Here is a 22,472-nt window from a genome sequence, read left to right as displayed (position 1 = left end):
TTTATTTAAAGGTAGATGGAAACTGCATGATCTACCTAATATGATCCGGTGGGATCTGTGGGATAAACACAATCTGTGGGCAGTTCTGTTTGAGATCCCTACATAAGATATCATTTAAGTACAGAAAACTAATAGGTAATTTGCTTGGTAAAACCTAAAAAAAAAGATGACATTAAATTGAATGACCAAGACAACAAAAAATGTCAAGTAAATCAAGAATATTCCTACTATAAAAGGCACATTAAGCAGTTAATGTCTTGCAAACACAAATCTTAGCACTAAAGTTGCATTGCATTGCATACCTATAGCATATTACTCGTACAGCGCTATACTCGGCCGAGTATCAGTAATTTGTATAGGCATACATACATACTCTGTGGAATGCGCGGTATACACGCCTGTCTATACGTATTTATACAACGGAATCGTAAATAGATTGAATGGGTAGGTACGTTAATTTTTGCATACATAGCTCGTCTAGTGTCTGTGTCTGTGAGGGCTATATGTAGTGGTGTTAGGGCTGTGTGTAGCAATGTAAACATTAGAAGAGGAATGCATAAAGACAGTAGGTAGCTTGAATATTATCATGAGAGCTGATAACGTGGTGGGCCGCGGCGCCTCAGTCAGCGGAGCGGAGCCGCTCTGTACGGTCGTGTGTTTTAAAAACGTCGGTGCAGTGACGTGCCGCGCGCTGTTCACTTCTCGCGTACGCGCCGCATTCCATCGTGGGGGCCCTACGCCGCCATTGGTTGATCCTGCGTGACGTCACGCCTTATAATGAGGTATTCAACATGGCCGTGTAGCTAGTTCGCGAGTGTGCTTCGTTATTCGTTTGAATGGATTTAATCAGTGAAATATGCCAAGGAGACGAAACGGTGAGATACCCTTGCCCGACGGATGGGATTACGCGAGGGACTTTGACGGGAAATTGTATTTTATCGACCACAACAGCAGAAAAACGACGTGGATCGACCCGCGGGACAGGTAAGTTTTCCTAAGAGAAGTGGTAACCCGTGAGAGCCCCATGTCAAAACTTCACATTCCAATGCGATTTATATCGTTTCCCGATTGAATTTTCGCGCAGTGACCCCTGGGATAGAAGTGTTTATCGTGCTCTAGGCCCTAGTGAACTCTGAAGAAGTAAACACAGTTCCAAAATAGAATAAATCGTGAAAAACAAAGTGATCGTTCCGCGCGCGCGCGTCGCCCTCTGTCGGAAACTATGCGCGACCTCGTCGATTTCACACGACATTCCACAATTTAGTGACAACAAATGAGCTAAACACAAATTATGATTATCATTTGTTATCCGTATGTGCTTTGTGTGTTGTGTTGTGCCTTGTTTAGAGTTCAGTTTGTTGGTTTTCATTATTGAGGCCACGGAACTGGTTCGTAGCATTAGCCGTCGAACTAGCGTAGAAATAATTCGATGAAGCGTTTATGTGGTGCATGAATGTGGCATGTCTTGGTTTCGTAAGGTGCGCTGGTTCCGCGGCGCGGAGAGCGGTGGGAGATGGAATGTAATGCATAGTCAAGTTGTGCGGTGTGAATGACAGGCCGTAGAATGCGGCCCAGGCCCGCGGCGATGGTCGCGCCTTTCTAAAGTGGGCACCCCTCCCCCCAAAACCCCCGCGCCGCACTGCAGGTGCTCAACACAACCCTATAAAATACCGATCATGTCTCTAGCCGTATCTATTTACCATACTTTAAACGACAGCTGCCTCATTGTCTTAAAAAGTTGACCTTAAAATTTACGCACCTGCAATGTACAGTTATCGTGAGCATCTTATTGATCTCGAAGTGAAGATCATCCGGTTGCAATAGGTAATGTACATACATTTAAGAAGAGACTGCACGATAGGTGAATGTTTTTGAATGTCGGATCATTCCGCTCTGAGTTGCAGTAGCTCAACTGAGACGTTTCCCATCATACACCACTGGTAGATATTTGCATTCGTCACTGGCTTACAGTATAACAAAACTTCATAATAGGGCAACCTAAATTGAAGAAGTCACTACTGCTTCCGTAAAGGGTGCGGGTACATTGAAGGGGTGCCGAAATGAGTATAGTTTCTCAATTTATAAATGTTAAAACAGGCATGTGTATCATACAGTAGTAGGTATATAGAGTTTGTCCGAAAAGAGAAGAGTCATGTTTTGGTTCCCTTATATTCCACGATTTTCTCTTCCCACATAGACTCTACATGCATGATATACTTACCTATCGTTTCTCACAATTGGAACCACAAACATTTGTATGGTAGGTAGATTCTTCTTTGCCGGTATCGTTACTTATGTACTTTATGTAGAATATTCAACGTCAAACCTACCTAGTGAAGTCTTGTGTCAGCAGAATCTTAAATTGCTTTAGACTTCGTGCCTATACCTACCAGTCTAGGCACGTAAAGTTGCCTATTAACTATTAAGTACATAAATAGTTTTGTAGAAGTATCCAAACAATTTAACAATGTTCAAATAACTTTATATTTAAATATATTTCAAAAGTACGTTAAAAACTATTCACATTTGATATCATCACGAAAACTTAAACCAAAGTCTGCTCCTGAATTTATTACGTTAAGGAAACCTAAATTACGAGTAAAAAGATATATAAGATATAGTCTTATGATATACAATTTAAGTAGATACCTACATATTTGGAAACACTTGACTAGTAGACCTTCATATATTGCAAAAAATGTAATCGAATTAGCTATGCACTTTTGTTTTTACGTTGAGAGGTCCATACAATTTTCTTTCAAAAGTCAAGTGAATTGCTTATGGTTTTTGAAAACCAAAACAAAAAGTAAATCCCCTCCAAAATACCTCCCAGGCCCTGCGGTAAGAATAAAGTAAACAATATTCAAGACATCCTCCGACGACGAGCGCTTTCACAATTTTCCTTGAGTAGTATTGCTTAAATTAATCAACTGATAGTTGGAAAATAATCTGGAAGTGAACTTTTAAGCCCCAATAGCTCTTGAAGCCATATACCTGTCTAAATGATTATTATCATTATTTTATCTAAACAATTTCAATACCTACTAAACAAAGTCCCTAACCCTGTATCAGTAGAAGTTAAGTAAGTTCTCCGGTTTCTGATCTCGGTCCAATGACACCACTATAAAATTCGCCTCGATCGCAGGAAACATAAAGTGTTACTTTTTATTGAACCTTTTGGCAAACTGCATTCCGTGATTCCGAGACATCGGCACTAAGAGACTTGCTAAACAAGTAACGATATATAAAACTCTTATGTTGGTAATCAGATTTGCATGCAGAGTTCAAGATGCGGATTTTATATTTTTCTCTGTTAATTATTTTAACAGCCTGTTGAACGGCTGAAGTTGTTAATTTTTCCTCACTCGTAGATTTGAGGTTATATACATCGTACGGTATTAAATAAACAAAGCTTGTGAACATTTTACACGAATCTCAAATAACAGATCTAACAAAGAACAATACCGATAAATTTGTTTGTCTAAGAAAAGAGAAAATCAAATTGCATCGCTATTTTGACATGAATTTTAATTGGAGAGATGTTCATTCATGCCATGTTCAAAGCACAAATTGAGACCATGTCCAAATGGAGAATCAACAGTCCAGTTGACGCTAGAAATGAATAATAACTAGCTATTAAAAACGAGATAACAGCTCAAAATTGCCCAAGGAGTGTACATGTGTGGGGATCGTCGATGACACTCGACATCCACTTGTGCAAAACGCACACAATAAACCAACCCACTAAGCCAATTTACTATATCTAAAAATAACCCGGCCATGTCTCCGACGCATACGCTATTAATCTTGTACCTGGAACCTAAACGTTAACTATGAAAAATGTGTCCTCGAGTCAGTTATCTGTCAGAATATAATTATTTACCTCAGGAATGTTGACAACTTAAGAACTGGTTTTTATTTTACATGCAAATTTCATTCTTATATGATGATTCTCTCCAATGTCACAGTATTACCCCTGAACTTTAATGAACTAATCTTAACGAGCGCTTGAATGCTCAGAGTGTGCAATAAGCGGCTTTGCTTCTCATAGTATCTTAACTAGTTGCGTGCGAATAAGCATTTTGCGGTTTTCGCGGATCTCACAACACAAGTGTAATGGCACCTGAGTTACGAGAAGAGAGGCTTTTGCAAAAAGTTGAAGCAAAAAGTAACGATACAGGCGTTCGACAGCTACGCATTGTAAATTGAGGAAAAAATACTCATTGTCTCGTTAGTAGGGAAGACAATGTACCGTCGATTAAACAGCGAATGGGATCTTATACCTGTGTTTGTCGGCGTTTATTACTTTAATTGTATCGACTGAATGCAGTTTCACTGCGGCTGTACATAGTTGAGTCACATTCCAACGTTCTGATTGTAATAGTTCGTCCCCTGATAGTTATTATAGTGATCTGATAGTCCGGTAGCTTTGATTGTCTCAAGCAACGCGTTTCAAGCCTGTGAGATCAATGTCTCTAGTGGCATAGCGATGGTGGTTGAGTAGAAATATTTCTGCGTACTGAAGCCGGTCGTTAATGCATAATTCCATGTTGTCAGTGAAATCTCTGAGAGCCAACAATGCGTGCTCTGGGTATAGGCAAATCGGACGTGAGAAACCTAAGGATGCATGTAATGGTATTCGCAACGCGGAATTTGTATGTAACACCGGACAATGCATCCACTGATAGCTAATTATTTTGTCTTTAATGCCTTAATTATCTTATTAAGCGCGTCGATTGTTCTTTATTGTTGGCTATTTCATAATTATTACCACCATTTCCTAATAGAATGATGACTCTAAGGAATTCCGCATTCTCATCTTGCGCAACGATCTTTTTGAACATGAAAACGTTTTCTTGGAATATTATTTCTGGAGAATCAGCTACAATACTTTGCACTGTTTCAGTTTGATATCAAAACAAAATGAATTTGTAACGTGTGCATTGAGCTTGATTTTTTATTTACGCCTGTGTGTTTGATTTATCATAAATATGTTTACTTAGGTACCTATTGGTAACAACGGCGCTGTCTTCGGATTGTGTAATCCAAGTGTGTGTAAGGCATCTTGCCGATACTTCCCACGCACTACACGCGTTCCTTCGAGCGTGACGAGTAAGGGGCTGGGCATTTTACTGCGTTTCTTGACTCTAATCGTGTTGGCACTAAATAACTCAACAATTTATTTTTCTGGCTGCTCCGTTGCTTGTAATCACATGCTTAAGAGGAAGATTACTGTGTGTAGTCATTAAATTGTCTTATACGTTTATTGTTTGTTATCGTGACTTTGCCGAGTCTAATTCGATGTTATGATGAATTGGTTTGTTTGCCTCGTTATTACGTTTGTGTGGAATTTAGCGGTAATTTCGGAGTTTTGGAGGGCATGCAACAAAGGAATTTAATTCGCCTGACACTGATCGACTTTCAAATCCATTTGTAAACATAAAAGTGTAGGTACCTACAAAAGGTGACGACGTATTGAGAATCGAAAGTCGTCTTGGCCTGGTATAGTTGTCATAACAACACGATTCGACGTAATTTTTCGACCAAACAAACGAACGCACCGGAAAAGGTGTTTCCATAATGATGGCGTGATGTTCAAAACAAAAGATCCGTGTTTGTTCATCATATTATTAATACCGGGGAGTTTTTGCAATACGGTATAGTATCAGTAGCTAATGGTATATTTAGATGCATCTTTGTTTTAGGGGGGAACCAGTGATGGCATTGTTCTTTTAGGGCGTACTGGCGTAGTATTAAGTTATGATAAAATCTGTGCTGATGATACATCAGTTACACCCATTCCCAAGTCGGCCTTTGTTCGCATGAAGGATGTGACACGGAATTTGCATTTAGTTTTGTTCTGGACCCGTTAAGAAACGGAGTGTGTCAATGATTAATCCAAAATTATTACCCTTTGTTAAAAGATGAAGGAATGGCGTCTTTGTCTGTTCTTCAGAAAACAAATAGAAATGTCTACAAATTATATGACTCCTGGTTAAAGATCAAATTATTTCTAGTACAGTAATGCATTACAACAATTAATGGTATTAACAATTTTGCTTTCAATTTTATCGTGTTGTGTTGCAACACAACACGATAAAATTGAAAGCAAAATTGTTCAAACAGTTATTACTTTTGTTTACTTAAAACCGTACTAACCGTAGTTACCAGGCGATCAAATGCCTGAAGAACACCAGGTGCCACCGTTATTATACTTATTATATAGAAAGCTACATGTATACCTACATGATGAACAAAAATATTCTTTGCCTTAGAGAAGTGAAAGAGTGTCAGATGTTTTATCCTTAGCGATAAATATCAAACATGTCAAAACAGTCAGATTAAAATGATTCTACAAGAAATTAGTCAATATTAATTGGCAACCACTCCTTTGTTTAAAATTCCCTGTAAGGGATGGGATGGTCGATGTGTCCAAATGTGTTCTGGGCGCGTCGCGCGAGCGAAATAGCGTACAACATTGTTTACTTTGCGCATTCCTTTCAGATAAAGATGTCCTTGGTGGCTTATATGCGTAGACGCATGCCAGTGCGCCGATTTTACTGGCTTATTCACTGTTCCGTTGATTTCGAACAAATTGAACGTGGAGTTCACAGCCTAATGAAAGCTTATTCTTTCATGCGATGGTAAAGGGTTACCATAGCCTATGGTAGTTTATACACCATTAGGGTTTTATAAGAGATGCCAACTCTTTGTGTGTGTGTACAGTCACCTGCAATAATATGGTACACAACCAAGGCCGCAAAAATATCTGACGCGATCTTATTTGTAGAGCCATAAGAGCGTGTCACATATTTTTGCGGCCTTCCAAGAGTAACATATTATTGCAGGTGACTGTACAATCGTTTTTTGTAAAAGTAAACATATCAGATGCCATTACTACAAAATCCTTAGTGACAACAATATTTCTTATATAGTCGCAAGCTTCTGTTGTTTTACTTTTATTTTATGATCTAATCCATACTAAGTTGGTTTTTCATAAGAGAACTGTACATGATTCAGAGCACGTCGTACTGTCTGACCGTAATGCGTATTCATGTTCGAATTAGTATTAGTTATTGTGAATTACCAAGGACTTGAGTGTTTTATCAAAGTGTACAGACGGCGCAATGTTAATGTGACTAAAATCACGCGTGTTTAAAATTTATCTACATAAGTATGCGATAAAAGTGGTACTGCTCCCGTTCCTAATCGAATTGGCATTCCACTCTTATCTTTGTCGTCATAAAGTAGTTATTTGCTCGTAAAGTTTCATTGTAAAGAGTATTCTTAATAGTGAAGACATAATACATTTTAAAATATACCTATCTATGTATTTGTCACATCTCTGTGATCTGAAATAATTATCTGAATAGGTACAGTCAACTGTAAAAATATGGGTGTTGCCAACTTATTCAAAAATATGTCCCACAGTTCTTAATTCGCTGAAAGCTATGGGATGGGACATATTTTTGACATGATTTGCGCACCTATATTTTTACAGTTGACTGTATACGATATGATACGACCTTAGAAAATATTATCGAAATTCCTATGCGTGTACTTAAATTTAATATTTTCTACCATTAATTCCTAGAGGATTCTCATAAAATCTGGACTTAACCATTATCTAAGTATAAGTTTCTTCTTCTCTTCTCTATCTTCTTACACAAGACAATAAGTAGGTACAATATGGTACAGTAATGCCCATTCCATTAACCCGGGGTTAACCGGTTAAACCTGGAGTTTCCGTGGTTACCAGTACAAGTTGACACTGGGTTAAGCGCTTAACCCCGGGTTAGTGGGATGGTACAAGTGGCCCTAAGTGTACGAACTCAAGCAACCACGTCGCCATACTAGCTGTATAGAAAAGTGGATACTTATGTTAGAGCAACTGTAATACAGCCAGATCAAGAACCTCTTTGCTTTTAATATAATCGATTAAAACAGCCAAATAAAAACTTCCATGTCTGTCTTTAAACTCTAAATACCAGTAAAATGTAATCATCAAGAAGATCGGAGGTTCCTACTTCAAGTATAAATAAAATCTGAAAGTTGCAAAATATGGTATATGCTATGTCGACATAACTGGCTGCCATAGGTCGATGGAATTTCTGTTTGTCTCCATATAGGGGCTATTGATAAATTGTTGATAGTCGCCAGTCATAAAACTGATTAACTATTTGTGTGATTTGCATAAGATCGCTTGATTAAGCGACTCCACGGAGGACCAGACTGGCCAAAGAATGTTGCCCATTTAATGTTTCCTCTATAATGAGCGCTTAAGATTTAATGTCTACCGTAAAATGTGCGATGCTAATCTACCGGATGATAGAACGAAAGCGATTTTTTACCGCTATCCGACTTAAAAATGTCTAATAAAAATTAAATTTGTTATTTACTGTCGCATACGTTAATGGCGATGTAAATTCTTTTATTAGAAGGTTAAGATAATCATCTCAGATGCGACACCACGCCATGATATATGTGTCTGCCGCATACATTCTAATATCCGGCCAAGTATAATTTGCAAGCCTACTTTTTGCAACAACACATTTGTTATGAACTTCTCGCTTAATCTACGTATTGAAAGTGAGAGGTTTCGTTCCTTTTGCTTTAAACGCTCGCGGTGTTTCCAATGAGTTTTAAACAGTTGAAATTATACCAAGAATGGTTAAAATTCTTCTTGTACGAATACGGAGGCCGCCGGAGGCGAACGGGCACAAATCCTTGATTTTGAATAAATTGTTGGCGACTCGTGGTTTTAAGCGTGGGCGAAATAACAATTTGGACGATAACAGAATTCTTTACATTCTAATATACACCTTCAGCCGACGTAATAGAAGACTGTTTGAATCGATCGGGCAGTAAAGCTATGTTGGTAAGCAAAGTGATCGTAAGCGCTGTGGTATGCGAACCACCTGTATTAGTAGAAGAGCCGGCCGCAAATTTTCTAACCGACTTGATACCACGATGAAATACACAATGGGAAACCATAAAAGTGATGCTAAGTCCGAATTCGATAGTCTGCCACGGCGGAACTTGCCGAAAGTACGAAAAAGAAGGCCACTTCCGGTGCGAAAAAAGGGGGCTGATTTAACCCATCTGATACCGAAATAATAGTTATGGCAGCAGTTAGAAATTTACATGTAGACACATAAAAGCGAAGTCTGCCAGTATTTTTTTTGCCGGAAGTGCTTGGCAGACGCTCTCAAAGGTGGCCAGCGGGACCCCTAATTTAACCCATCTGATACCACCATGAAACCAATTCCAGTCGGTAGGTATGAACCCTCATGTCAGGAATATATAAGTCTGCCAAGGCTTTTCCTGCCGAAACACCTTGGCAGACGAGATTATGTAAGCAAGGTCGGCATCGGTTACCCTACACTAACCCATCTGATACCACCATGAAACCAATTCCAGTCGGTAGGTACGAACCCCCATTTTAGGAATATATAAGTCTGCCAAGGTTTTTCCTGCCGAAACACCTTGGCAGACGAGATTATAAACAAGATGACCATCGGTTACCGTACACTAACCCATCTGATACCGCCATGAAACCAATTCCAGTCGGTAGGTATGAACCCTCATTTCAGGAATATATAAGTCTGCCAAGGCTTTTCCTGCCGTAACACCATGGCAGACGAGATTATGTAAGCAAGGTCGGCATCGGTTACCCTACACTAACCCATCTGATACCACCATGAAACCAATTCCAGTTGGTAGATATGAACCCCCATTTTAGAAATATATAAGTCTGCCAAGGTTTTTCCTGCCGAAACACCTTGGCAGACGAGATTATAAGCAAGATGACCATCGGTTACCGTACAGTAACCCATCTGATACCACCATGAAACCAATTCTAGTCGGTAGGTATGAACCCTCATTTCAGGAATTTATAAGTCTGCCAAGGCCTTTCCTGCCGAAACACCTTGACAGACGAGATTATGTAAGCAGCATCCACATACGAGGGATCCGTATTTTGGGATTATACAGTTTACGGACATTATTAATAGCTGTAGGCTTATTTATTACTTTATGCTTATACATATTTGTATATTATTATGTTATTAATAAAATATATTTATAATTTATTAAACCTAAACTTAATACATTGGGAATTCATTACCTGCTTACGGCAGTAGTAGGGATAAGTGGGTCAGTTCTGGCTCACTGAGCCAGGCCAACAGTCCCTCCCCCTTTTTTCCCTTGTTGAGGCCCTGCAACCTTGCCTTGAACCCAAACTAATGTCATTGTAGCTCGAATCTAACCTAATCTATTTTTATTGCTTTTAGAATATTTCAATTATCTACTTTTGCAAAGTTAAAGGTTGAAATCTCTATTTCGCAAAATGGAATTTTAATGTGACTTTAATGTATGTGCAGTCTACTTAGTAATTGGGTTTAAAGATATAAAAACACACATTTATTTCCTATCCTAAGTATCCTATCCTATGTTTATTCAAATAATATTCTGAACATATATAGTAATTAGACTGGTCATATTTTTCATAAAATCTATTTCGACTGGCAAAGCATATAACTTTTTGGCAACCGGGTTTTTTAACCTAATTAGATCCCGCTGAATCCGAATTTGCCGGTTGCTCGATCGAAATCTTGACCGGAAGTGAGATATTTGACATTAAAGGTCCCTTTTTTTCGTTTTTCGTAAATAACTCTTAAACGGTGGCACATAGCAAAAAATGTTCTATAACATAAGTATTCTGCATAAAATTGCCTACAAGAAAGATTCAGTACAATTTTTCGCTAGGATCAATATTCAAAGAGATTTTAACGCGGGAAATTTAATTATAATCACTTCTAAGGTCCCGTTTTTTAGGTTTTCGTAAATAACTCATAAACGGTGGCCAATATCAAAAAATGTTGTTAGACGTTAATAATCTACACAAAATTTTGAACAAAAAAGATTCAGTATACTTTTCGCAGGGATCAATATTTAAAAAGATAATAAAGAGGGAAAGTTAATTATAATAAATTCTAAGGTTCCTTGTTTTTATTTTTTCGTTAATAATTTGAAAAGTATGACTCATAGCAAAATAAAAACTTATACATAAATAATAAACGTAAAATTTCCTACAAGAAACATGCAGAACACTTTTCGCTAGGATCAATATTTAAAAAGACAAAGCAGCGGGTAAGTTAATTATAATCAATTTTAAAGTCCCTTTTTAGTTTTTTGTAAATAACTCGTAAACGGTGTCCCATAGCGAAATAGGTTTTTAAGAATAAATTATCTACATAAAATTTCCTCCAAAAAACATCTAGAACACTTTTCTCTAGGATCAATATTTCAAGCGATATTAAAGGAAGAAAGTTAATTACAATCAGTTCACAGGTCACTTTTTTTAGTTTTTCGTAAATAACTCGTAAACGGTGGCCCGTTGCAAAACAATATTCTACATAAAATTGTCCACAAAAAAGGTTCTGTACACTTTTTCGCTACGATCAATATTTAAAGAGATATTAAAGGGGGTAAGTTAATTATAATCAATTTCCAGGTCCCTATTTTTAGGATTTCGCAAATGACTCGTAAAATAAGCCTCATAGCAAAATAAGTTCTTAATGTTCTTGTAAATAAATAATCGATATAAAAATTTCTACGAAAGACATATGGAACGCTTTTCTCTTTTTAGGGTTCCGTACCTCAAAATGAATAAAAACCGGCCAAGCGCGAGTCGGACTCGCCTTGCAAGGGTTCCGTACATTACCCAATTTTTAACAGTGTATTTTATATGTTAAACGCGAGTGAATTGCCTTTAAAAAACCTGTAGGGATCGGTTCAAAAACTAAGTAATGTCCGACTCGCGCTTGACTACATAATTCTAATAGGTTTTTCTGTCATCTATAGATTCTATTCTGTATATCTTTTCAAAATTTTAGACCCAGTAGTATCGGAGATAAAGCTCCCTTCCCCAAAATAAAACATTAAAATACAAAAAAATACCCCCCCCCCCCTTTATCTCCGAAACTACTGGGTCTAAATTTTGAAAATAAAATAAAATAAAATAGTTCTTTACCTATATAGACGTAAACCTAAAAATAGGGACCTGGAAATTGATTATAATTAACTTACCCCCTTTAATACCTCTTTAAATATTGATCGTAGCGAAAAAGTGTACAGAACCTTTTTTGTGGACAATTTTATGTTTAATATTTATGTAGAATATTGTTTTGCAACGGGCCACCGTTTACGAGTTATTTACGAAAAACTAAAAAAAAGTGACCTGTGAACTGATTGTAATTAACTTTCTTCCTTTAATATCGCTTGAAATATTGATCCTAGGGAAAAGTGTTCTAGATGTTTTTTGGAGGAAATTTTATGTAGATAATTTATTCTTAAAAACCTATTTCGCTATGGGACACCGTTTACGAGTTATTTACAAAAAACTAAAAAGGGACTTTAAAATTGATTATAATTAACTTACCCGCTGCTTTGTCTTTTTGAATATTGATCCTAGCGAAAAGTGTACTGCATGTTTCTTGTAGGAAATTTTACGTTTATTATTTATGTATAAGATTTTTTTTTCTATGAGTCATACTTTTTAAATTATTTACGAAAAAATAAAAACAAGGAACCTTAGAATTTAGTATAATTAACTTTCCCTCTTTATTATCTTTTTAAATATTGATCCCTGCAAAAAGTGTACTGAATCTTTTTTGTTCAAAATTTTGTGTAGATTATTATCGTCTAACAACATTTTTTGATATTGGCCACCGTTTATGAGTTATTTACGAAAACCTAAAAAACTGGACCTTAGAAGTGATTATAATTAAATTTCCCGCGTTAAAATCTCTTTTAATATTGATCCTAGCGAAAAATTGTACTGAATCTTTCTTGTAGGCAATTTTATGCATATTACTTATGTAATAGAACATTTTTTGCTATACACCACCGTTTAAGAGTTATTTACGAAAAACGAAAAAAACGGACCTTTAATGTCAAATATCTCACTTCCGGTCAAGATTTCGATCGAGCAACCGGATCGGATTCAGCGGGGTCTAATTAGGTTAAAAAACCCGGTTTCCAAAAAGTAATATGATTTGCCAGTCGCATCAAGAAGGAGAGCGATTTTGAATTTTTTTGTCTAGTCTAAATATCATTACTTATTCTGTGTACAGTGGAGAAAACGAATGAAATTATGCAATTTGATTTTGCTATTTTTAAATAAAGAGTAACTAAACAGTATTTTCCACAGTTGTTGGTAATGATACCATCTCTTACAATTTCTCTTCATGAACATTTTATGATACCTAACCTTCCAGTTTTCGCCCGAATTGATCAAAAAATTCACCAACTCCATTTACACCAACCAAATAGAAAACGGGTCCGTGTCCGAATTCGTGATCTCGAGTCCGGGTCCGCGTCCGGGTCCGCGTCCGGGTCCAGGTTCAGGTAGTAGTCGAATTCAAAATCTTGCTTGTTTTGCCAGTGGGGTAACTTGCTTAACAATCAATTAGAAAAAGACAAGTCGTCGAGGAGTTCCGTTCTGATCACCATCAGCAATACCACTTCATCAAATGCCACTGTTCTTAATGTAAATCCTTGTTTGCCTGATGAAAATACAAGAGTCACTATACAATGCCATTAAGATTTGTAGAGTTCCCTCGATTCCTTATGGATCCCATCATCAGAACTTGAGCTTCACGAAAATATGACTTAAAAATCTAACGTGCTTAACAAACATAACGAAGACACATCCCCAAACATGAGCTATGCGTCGTTGAAGAGTTCCATTCTGATCATCATCAGCAGTTTCACTTCATCAAATGTCACAATTCTGAATGTAAATGCTTGGTTTGTTTAAAATACACCAGTATCACTATATGTTAGGGTGGTTCAAAAAACATTTTTTTTTCCTAAGGGGCACCCCCTTATTTTGTTAGACTTATTATGTTGATAAATTGAGATTATAGTTGAGATAAATTAAGAAACTTGGTGTAAAAGTTTCTTAATTTGTCTCAACTTTACTTCGTTTTTTTTAGCATTAGAAATTAGGTAAACAATCTTGATGTGTCGTCTGCTTTCATAAGTAATAGTTTTTGAATTTTGAAAAGCGTTTTTCAATTAAAAGACATGCTAAGATCGCTTACCTTCTTGCAAGTTCTTTCTAATGCTAAAAAAACGGACTATACAATGGGAAGGAAACCGCATGAAAATCCGTCCAATCGTTTTTGAGTTTATCGCGAACATACAAACAAACACACATACAGACAGACGCGGCGGGGGACTTTGTTTCATAATATGTAGTGATATATTTCATAACCATAAAACTACCACATTTTTAACAAACTAAGGAGAACAAATTCAATATTTTCACAAGTCATTATTATATAGAAGTGACTAACTTACCACTTCAGATAATTTAACAGTAATATCATCAATATGATATTAAACAAAGCACCATTCGCTCCGGCCGCCGCCGGCTACATTTACATTTCATTTTTTCATGCAAAAGGCACCAAGGAAGATCCGCGGGTAAATTTAATGGCGAAAACGATGTCCATATTTTGTTATTTTGGTATAATTATAAGAATTATCACTAGGTATTAGGTATTAGAGAACTAAAATTAGCTACAGCGACGTACGAACGAACAAAATAAATAAAAATATGTCACAATCATAATTTGTCAGTCCGAAGTCGTTTACAAATAATGTTAATAAAAAGTATTGCAAATTCAAATCGTTATAATTTACATCTACATGTTTATTTTACCTATGCAAATTATACTTACTTTTTATTTAATAAACTTGAAACTTATTGAAATGATCATATATTGTGTACGCTACAGTATTATATTTCAATAATATTTTAGTCACTAAAGGATTACTGTTTATAAGCAAGCTTCGTAAATGCCTGTCTGGTATACAGAGTGCGTACCGCGATCCATGTTCGTCATGTTGCCTCCCTGTCACACTTACGTACAAATTTACAAGTGCAACAGAGAAGCAACACGACGAACTTCCTTTTGGTGACTGATTTCTCGCGCCATTTTGACAAGTAAGTTAGGATCAAAAAGGCTTAAGATGTATGAAAGCTTGCAGCGCTTACGCTTGTTGTCTTTCGTGTTTAATTTTTAACGTATTTTCGGTGGTGACGCGAGGCGATATTGAAGTACGGCGCGTGTCTGTCTTACTCCCTCTTTGGGTATTTCTAATTCATTGTTTCATTTTGAAAGGATTTTTGAGGTGTTGACGTCACAGCGAGGCAGTGAATGGTACAAACTCAACGCATTTCTCGGTGGACCTTTTGTCGTTGCAATAAGGTTTGTAGTTCGGCAGTTGACAGTGTGGGCCATTACTCGTTTCTTCATTTGAGACATTTTGAATTTTGTATGTCGGCGAGCAGGCGAGCACCTAGCGCCTCGTGCCATCCAGGGACTCTTTTGCAAGTTGTGAGGAGCGTTGAGTTTTTGAGGTTCGCGAGTGAATTTGAAAGGATAAGAGTTTTTTTGAAATTTGAAGTGTGTGAATGATTTGTGTGGCAAGAGGTGTTTGTGATGCGCGCGAGTAAATGAGTAAAATGAATAGAGGAGTGAAGTAAGACATTTTTGCGGTATGAAGTACTGCGACAAATTAACAAAATGAGTGGTACAAATGAGGTGCCTCGCGAGTGAGCGACTCAACACTAATTTCAACGTGGTTAAGCACCACCTTGTATAGTATACAAGGTGGTGCTTAACCACGTTGAAATTTTGTATGTTGTTTGAAACCCAACAAAAAGAGTAATTATGATTCAGAATTTTATTTAAAATATCTGGTTTCACACTATTTGCACATGTGATGTATAAGTTTTGAAGTAGAAAAACATTTTCTTTCAAAATAATATCTTTTAAATCACACTTTCAAATAATGTGAAAACTACTACTTACATAAAAATCAAAAAAATAGTAACTTATATATTTTTTTGATTTCATACAATTTGAAAAATTTCAATGTGTTTGAGCACCCCCTTGTAGTTAAGATTGCAAGATGCTTGGCGTATTTTGTCAACATAATAAGTGTAACAAAATGAGGGGGTGCCGCTTCTTCTAGCTAGAGTTTGAATTTTTCCCATACAAACGTGAACCACCCTTACAAGATTTGAAGAGTGCCCTCGATTCCTCATAAATCTCACCATCAGAACTGGGTTTTGACAAAGACGGAACCAATCTGTATGTATATACTTACAAGTTACAACTCAACTAAAAAAATATTTTTCAATATCGATCCCAAAATGACGGAGATATCAAACATTAAAAAACCGAATTAATATCTCCTTTTTAGGGTTCCGTAGCCAAATGGCAAAAAACGGAACCCTTATAGATTTGTCATGTCTGTCTGTCTGTCCGTCCGTATGTCACAGCCACTTTTTTCCGAAACTATAAGAACTGTTGAAACTTGGTAAGTAGATGTATTCTGTGAACCGCATTAAGATTTAAACACAAAATTTATGTATAAGATTTTTTTTTCTATGAGTCATACTTTTTAAATTATTTACGAAAAAATAAAAACAAGGAACCTTAGAATTTAGTATAATTAACGTTCCCTCTTTATTATCTTTTTAAATATTGATCCCTGCAAAAAGTGTACTGAATCTTTTTTGTTCAGAATTTTGTGTAGATTATTATCGTCTAACAACATTTTTTGATATTGGCCACCGTTTATGAGTTATTTACGAAAACCTAAAAAACTGGACCTTAGAAGTGATTATAATTAAATTTCCCGCGTTAAAATCTCTTTTAATATTGATCCTAGCGAAAAATTGTACTGAATCTTTCTTGTAGGCAATTTTATGCATATTACTTATGTAATAGAACATTTTTTGCTATGTGCCACCGTTTAAGAGTTATTTACGAAAAACGAAAAAAAGGGACCTTTAATGTCAAATATCTCACTTCCGGTCAAGATTTCGATCGAGCAACCGGCAAATTCGGATTCAGCGGGATCTAATTAGGTTAAAAAACCCGGTTGCCAAAAAGTTATATGCTTTGCCAGTCGAAATAGATTTTATGAAAAATATGACCAGTCTAATTACTATATATGTTCAGAATATTATTTGAATAAACTTTTTTTTTTTTTTATCTACGTATTTAGAAGGAGCCTTTATCTATGGGACATGTCGGCTCCGTTGGGCCTCTACATGTTATGCAATTTGCCACCACAAGCATTGTTATTTCTACTAAAGCTGTATAACTTGATTTTTGTGTCAGGCGAGGTGCCCAGGCAGTGGAGAGTTATCCAGGTCGTACCTATCCCTAAGTCAAGCCAAGATAACACTTCGAAGCTAAGGCCGATTTCTTTGATGTCCTGTGTATCTAAAATATTCCACACAATGCTTGCGAGACGCCTGGAATGGTTTATAGAACACAACCAGATTCTATCACGAAATACCGCGGGCTTTAGGAAAGGTCTATCATGTATGGACTGCCTAGCTCGCCTAATATCCCACATACAAGTGGGTTTTGCCAAAAACACTTGCACTCTAGCTTGTTTTTTAGACATTGAAGGTGCATATAACAATGTTTCGGTTTCTAAAGTCGTTGATATTCTAGACACCTTAGGAGTTGGGGGCAATTTTTGTAGATATTTATGGGCCTTCTTGAGCGAAAGGCATCTTCTGCTACGAGACCCTGATGTCGGTTTGTCTATGGTGCGGTGGACAGACAAGGGCCTAGCTCAAGGGGATCCACTCTCCCCTCTTCTATTTAACATTGCTACATACCAGATCTGTAACGACATAGTCAATGTCTCAATTTCCCAATATGCTGATGACTTCGTGCTGTATGTCAGGCAAAAGAATTTACATGACAGTGCCCGCTTAATGCAAGACAGTTTAAACTCAATGTTAAAAATTCTGGACAGTTTAGGACTTGAGGTCTCAGCCAGTAAGTCAAAGTTTTGTATTTTCAGCAAAGGTGGTAAAAAACATCAAGTAAACCTATTAATTCGAGGACAACCGCTTTGCTCTGATAAATATATTAAATACTTAGGTGTATTGCTAGACCAACATCTACGATGGGGAGAGCATGTTAACTATGTAGTCGAAAAAACCCAAAAATACCTTAGCATTTTGAAAACTTTAGCTGGCGCGTCTTGGGGAATACATCCTAAGCACCTGCGGAGGTTGTACATCTCCTTGATTAGAAGTAGGCTGGATTACGCGAGTGCACTTTTTCACAATGGCGCCAACAGACATATCTATAAGCTTGAAAAAATTCAAAACCAAGGTCTAAGGGTAATCGGAGGCTTTATCAGGTCTACACCGATTCATGTTATGCAAAGTGAACTATGTCTTGTGCCACTGCATCTCCGTAGATGGTTCCTGGCCACTAGGTTTTGCTTGAAATCACTGACCTGTTCAAATAGCGCCACGGTTGATGAGGTTCTGGAGTTGCGGGCCTCATGCCAAAGAGGGTACTGGACTAAGACAAGGAAAAAACCTTTGCTAGCTGTCGTAAATGAGGAAATCTCTGAAGAGCATATTCAGTCGTCATTCCCATTACCAATGTTTCAATTAGATGTTTGGGTGTCAAAAATTGAATTACATGACGTCTTGTACAGCGGTTTAGAATCTGTTGTTGGTGCAAAACACAAACACAACGCCGATGCTCTGCGTATCGATGTGGTTCAAGAACTGAATAGGAAATATATCAATTTCTATAGAATATTCACTGATGCGTCGAAGTGCGGTAAAAAAATAGGGGCTGCCTTTTTTGATCCTTTTAGTGCCACAAGAGCACAATATAAAATTTCACCTGGAGTTTCTATAATGGCCGCGGAACTCAGTGCGATCTATCAGGCTTTAATGTTTGTTGAAAATCAAAATTATCCCAATGTGGCAATTTTCACGGACAGTAAAAGCTCCATTCAGCATTTAAACCGGTGTGCCTCAGGCGAACGGTGCTTTTCGCTGGCGTACAAAATCTTGATGCAAATTTTTAAGCTCCGTGATTGCGGAAGGTGTTTGAAAATACAATGGGTTCCGTCACATATCGGCTTGGCGGGAAACGAGGAGGCTGACCGGTTGGCGGCAGCGGCTGCTTCTGAGGGAATTGAGTTTGATGTCGCTCCAGACTTCTCAGAAACAGTCGCAAAGTATAAAAGTAAAATGTATGGTCGCTGGAAGGAGTTTTTTGATGAAAGATCGCATGAGAAAGGAATCTGGTACAAGACCATTCAATGTGAGCCTCCTCGGATACCCTGGTGGGAAGTTGCTGAATTAAACCGGGCGAATATTGTACGTGCTCACAGGCTTCGGTCCGGACACATTCCATTAAATAAGTTTGCTCATCTGATGAGGAAAGCAGAGTCGCCCAACTGCGATATCTGCGACTCTGTGGAGGATGTACAGCACTTCTTAATGGAATGTGTTCGGACTCGGGACAAGAGGGCACAATTATTTGAAGCTGGGGGCTATACAGCAACAGATGTTGGGGTTTTCCAGTCGATATTGGCGGAACCCCTATCTAAACATGCGAAGTTCGTGTACCATTTCTTTGATATCTAGCAACACTAATGTAATGTAGAGTAATTTGAATAAACTTAGGATAGGATACTTAGGATAGGAAATAAATGTGTGTTTTTATATCTTTAAACCCAATTACTAAGTAGACTGCACATACATTAAAGTCACATTAAAATTCCATTTTGCGAAATAGAGATTTCAACCTTTAACTTTGCAAAAGTAGACAATTGAAATATTCTAAAAGCAATAAAAATAGATTAGGTTAGATTCGAGCTACAATGACATTAGTTTGGGTTCAAGGCAAGGTTGCAGGGCCTCAACAAGGGAAAAAAGGGGGAGGGACTGTTGGCCTGGCTCAGTGAGCCAGAACTGACCCACTTATCCCTACTACTGCCGTAAGCAGGTAATGAATTCCCAATGTATTAAGTTTAGGTTTAATAAATTATAAATATATTTTATTAATAACATAATAATATACAAATATGTATAAGCATAAAGTAATAAATAAGCCTACAGCTATTAATAATGTCCGTAAACTGTATAATCCCAAAATACGGATCCCTCGTATGTGGATGCTGCTTACATAATCTCGTCTGTCAAGGTGTTTCGGCAGGAAAGGCCTTGGCAGACTTATAAATTCCTGAAATGAGGGTTCATACCTACCGACTAGAATTGGTTTCATGGTGGTATCAGATGGGTTACTGTACGGTAACCGATGGTCATCTTGCTTATAATCTCGTCTGCCAAGGTGTTTCGGCAGGAAAAACCTTGGCAGACTTATATATTTCTAAAATGGGGGTTCATATCTACCAACTGGAATTGGTTTCATGGTGGTATCAGATGGGTTAGTGTAGGGTAACCGATGCCGACCTTGCTTACATAATCTCGTCTGCCATGGTGTTACGGCAGGAAAAGCCTTGGCAGACTTATATATTCCTGAAATGAGGGTTCATACCTACCGACTGGAATTGGTTTCATGGCGGTATCAGATGGGTTAGTGTACGGTAACCGATGGTCATCTTGTTTATAATCTCGTCTGCCAAGGTGTTTCGGCAGGAAAAACCTTGGCAGACTTATATATTCCTAAAATGGGGGTTCGTACCTACCGACTGGAATTGGTTTCATGGTGGTATCAGATGGGTTAGTGTAGGGTAACCGATGCCGACCTTGCTTACATAATCTCGTCTGCCAAGGTGTTTCGGCAGGAAAAGCCTTGGCAGACTTATATATTCCTGACATGAGGGTTCATACCTACCGACTGGAATTGGTTTCATGGTGGTATCAGATGGGTTAAATTAGGGGTCCCGCTGGCCACCTTTGAGAGCGTCTGCCAAGCACTTCCGGCAAAAAAAATACTGGCAGACTTCGCTTTTATGTGTCTACATGTAAATTTCTAACTGCTGCCATAACTATTATTTCGGTATCAGATGGGTTAAATCAGCCCCCTTTTTTCGCACCGGAAGTGGCCTTCTTTTTCGTACTTTCGGCAAGTTCCGCCGTGGCAGACTATCGAATTCGGACTTAGCATCACTTTTATGGTTTCCCATTGTGTATTTCATCGTGGTATCAAGTCGGTTAGAAAATTTGCGGCCGGCTCTTCTACTATATACTTAACGACGATAAGGAGTTGACAGAATATGGCCGTGTTTCTTGAGCTCCGTTTTACGTCAAAAGTGGACTTGGGCAATTTTACAAACACTTCGCTTGTAGTAAAATTGGTAAAACCTAATAATAATCGTTTACCTGAACTTCTTTTGTTTCTAAAGACATATAGAATCAACTCTGACGAAAGGGAGATCGATTACTAATGACAGAACAGAAGTTTGCTAGAGGTTTTGGGGTTTTCACGCCAGTTCATTAATATGTTGGTTTTTTACCATTGTTATTTGGACTTAATTGTGAGAAGCTTAAATTGTTATATCCCTGATACTTTCCCTACATGCATTAATAGAACAGTTTGGACAATTTGCATAAATATCAGCTAACATAAATGATAGTTAAGATTAGAGTGCTTATAAAATACATAGTTTGTCTCTAGCCATAAACAATGACGAAACAATCGCACTTAAGCGTAATCGCACAGAGCGTCTGGATTTGTAAATAACAACGGTGTAAAACAGATATTTCAAGGTATCAAGAAAACTATCTTGTATATAGAGCAATTTAATAAGTTCAACCAACCGGAACCGAAAGCTCTTTTCTCTACCAAAAAAAATGATATAGGTATACAAACGGACCCACAGCCACCTCTAACAAATAACTCTAATATAACAACGCACTCTCATTCCTTTCGTGCCTAAAACGAAACTAAAAAATACAATAACTCACCACGATTGTAATACAAGTTTCCAGTTATTGCACCAGAATATAGCTAGTGTCTTAAAAAAACAGGATGAGCTAGAAATTGTTTTGGAAGAATATTCCGCACAAAAACAGCCAATTCATATTCTATGCCTAACTGAAACTTTTCTTAAAAAAGGAATGGAACAAAACGTTTGCATTAACAAATACAAAATGGCAGCTTTTTTCTCGCGCCTCTGTGAAAGAAGAGGTGGTTCATGTATTTTGCTTAAAAATGAATTAGATTACAAAACATTAAATATATGCGATCAAATTTCAGAAAACTATATATTTGAATGTTGTGGAATACAGATAGAGCAAATGGGACTGATTGTGATCTGTATATACAGAACTCCCTCCTCGAATGTACTGGCATTCTTAGAAAAACTAAATTATCTGCTTTCTAAATTAAATAAAAAACAAAGCAAAATCATCTTGTGTGGAGACTGGAACATTAACATACTCAAAACTGATAAGATAAGTCAAGAATTAATTAGCATTTTGGAAGCAAATAATTTTAAAATTCATACCGCTACACCGACGCGACAATCGTCGTGTATAGACCTCGTTGCCAGCAACATGGCGCAGGTATTGAGCCGAAATGACCATTTAGGTTTGTCAGATCATAATACAGGACAATTTGCCTCATTTGATCTAGGGAGACTAAAAT

General features: G+C 37.4%; 1 protein-coding gene across 1 annotated transcript in view; it reads left to right on the top strand.

Annotated features, from left to right (window-relative positions):
* Nucleotides 1–493: 493 nt before the first annotated feature.
* Nucleotides 494–22,472, top strand: part of LOC134670895 (protein kibra) — a 105,871-nt gene continuing 83,892 nt past the window's right edge. The window contains exon 1 of the mRNA XM_063528713.1: nucleotides 494–984. Coding sequence (XP_063384783.1) covers nucleotides 857–984 — 128 coding nt within the window. The 5' untranslated portion in view covers nucleotides 494–856. The remainder of the gene's footprint in view (nucleotides 985–22,472) is intronic.

This window comes from Cydia fagiglandana, chromosome 14, assembly GCF_963556715.1.
Source record: "Cydia fagiglandana chromosome 14, ilCydFagi1.1, whole genome shotgun sequence".
Classification (NCBI taxonomy): domain Eukaryota; kingdom Metazoa; phylum Arthropoda; class Insecta; order Lepidoptera; family Tortricidae; genus Cydia; species Cydia fagiglandana.
This window is presented reverse-complemented; position numbering and strand designations above follow the sequence as displayed.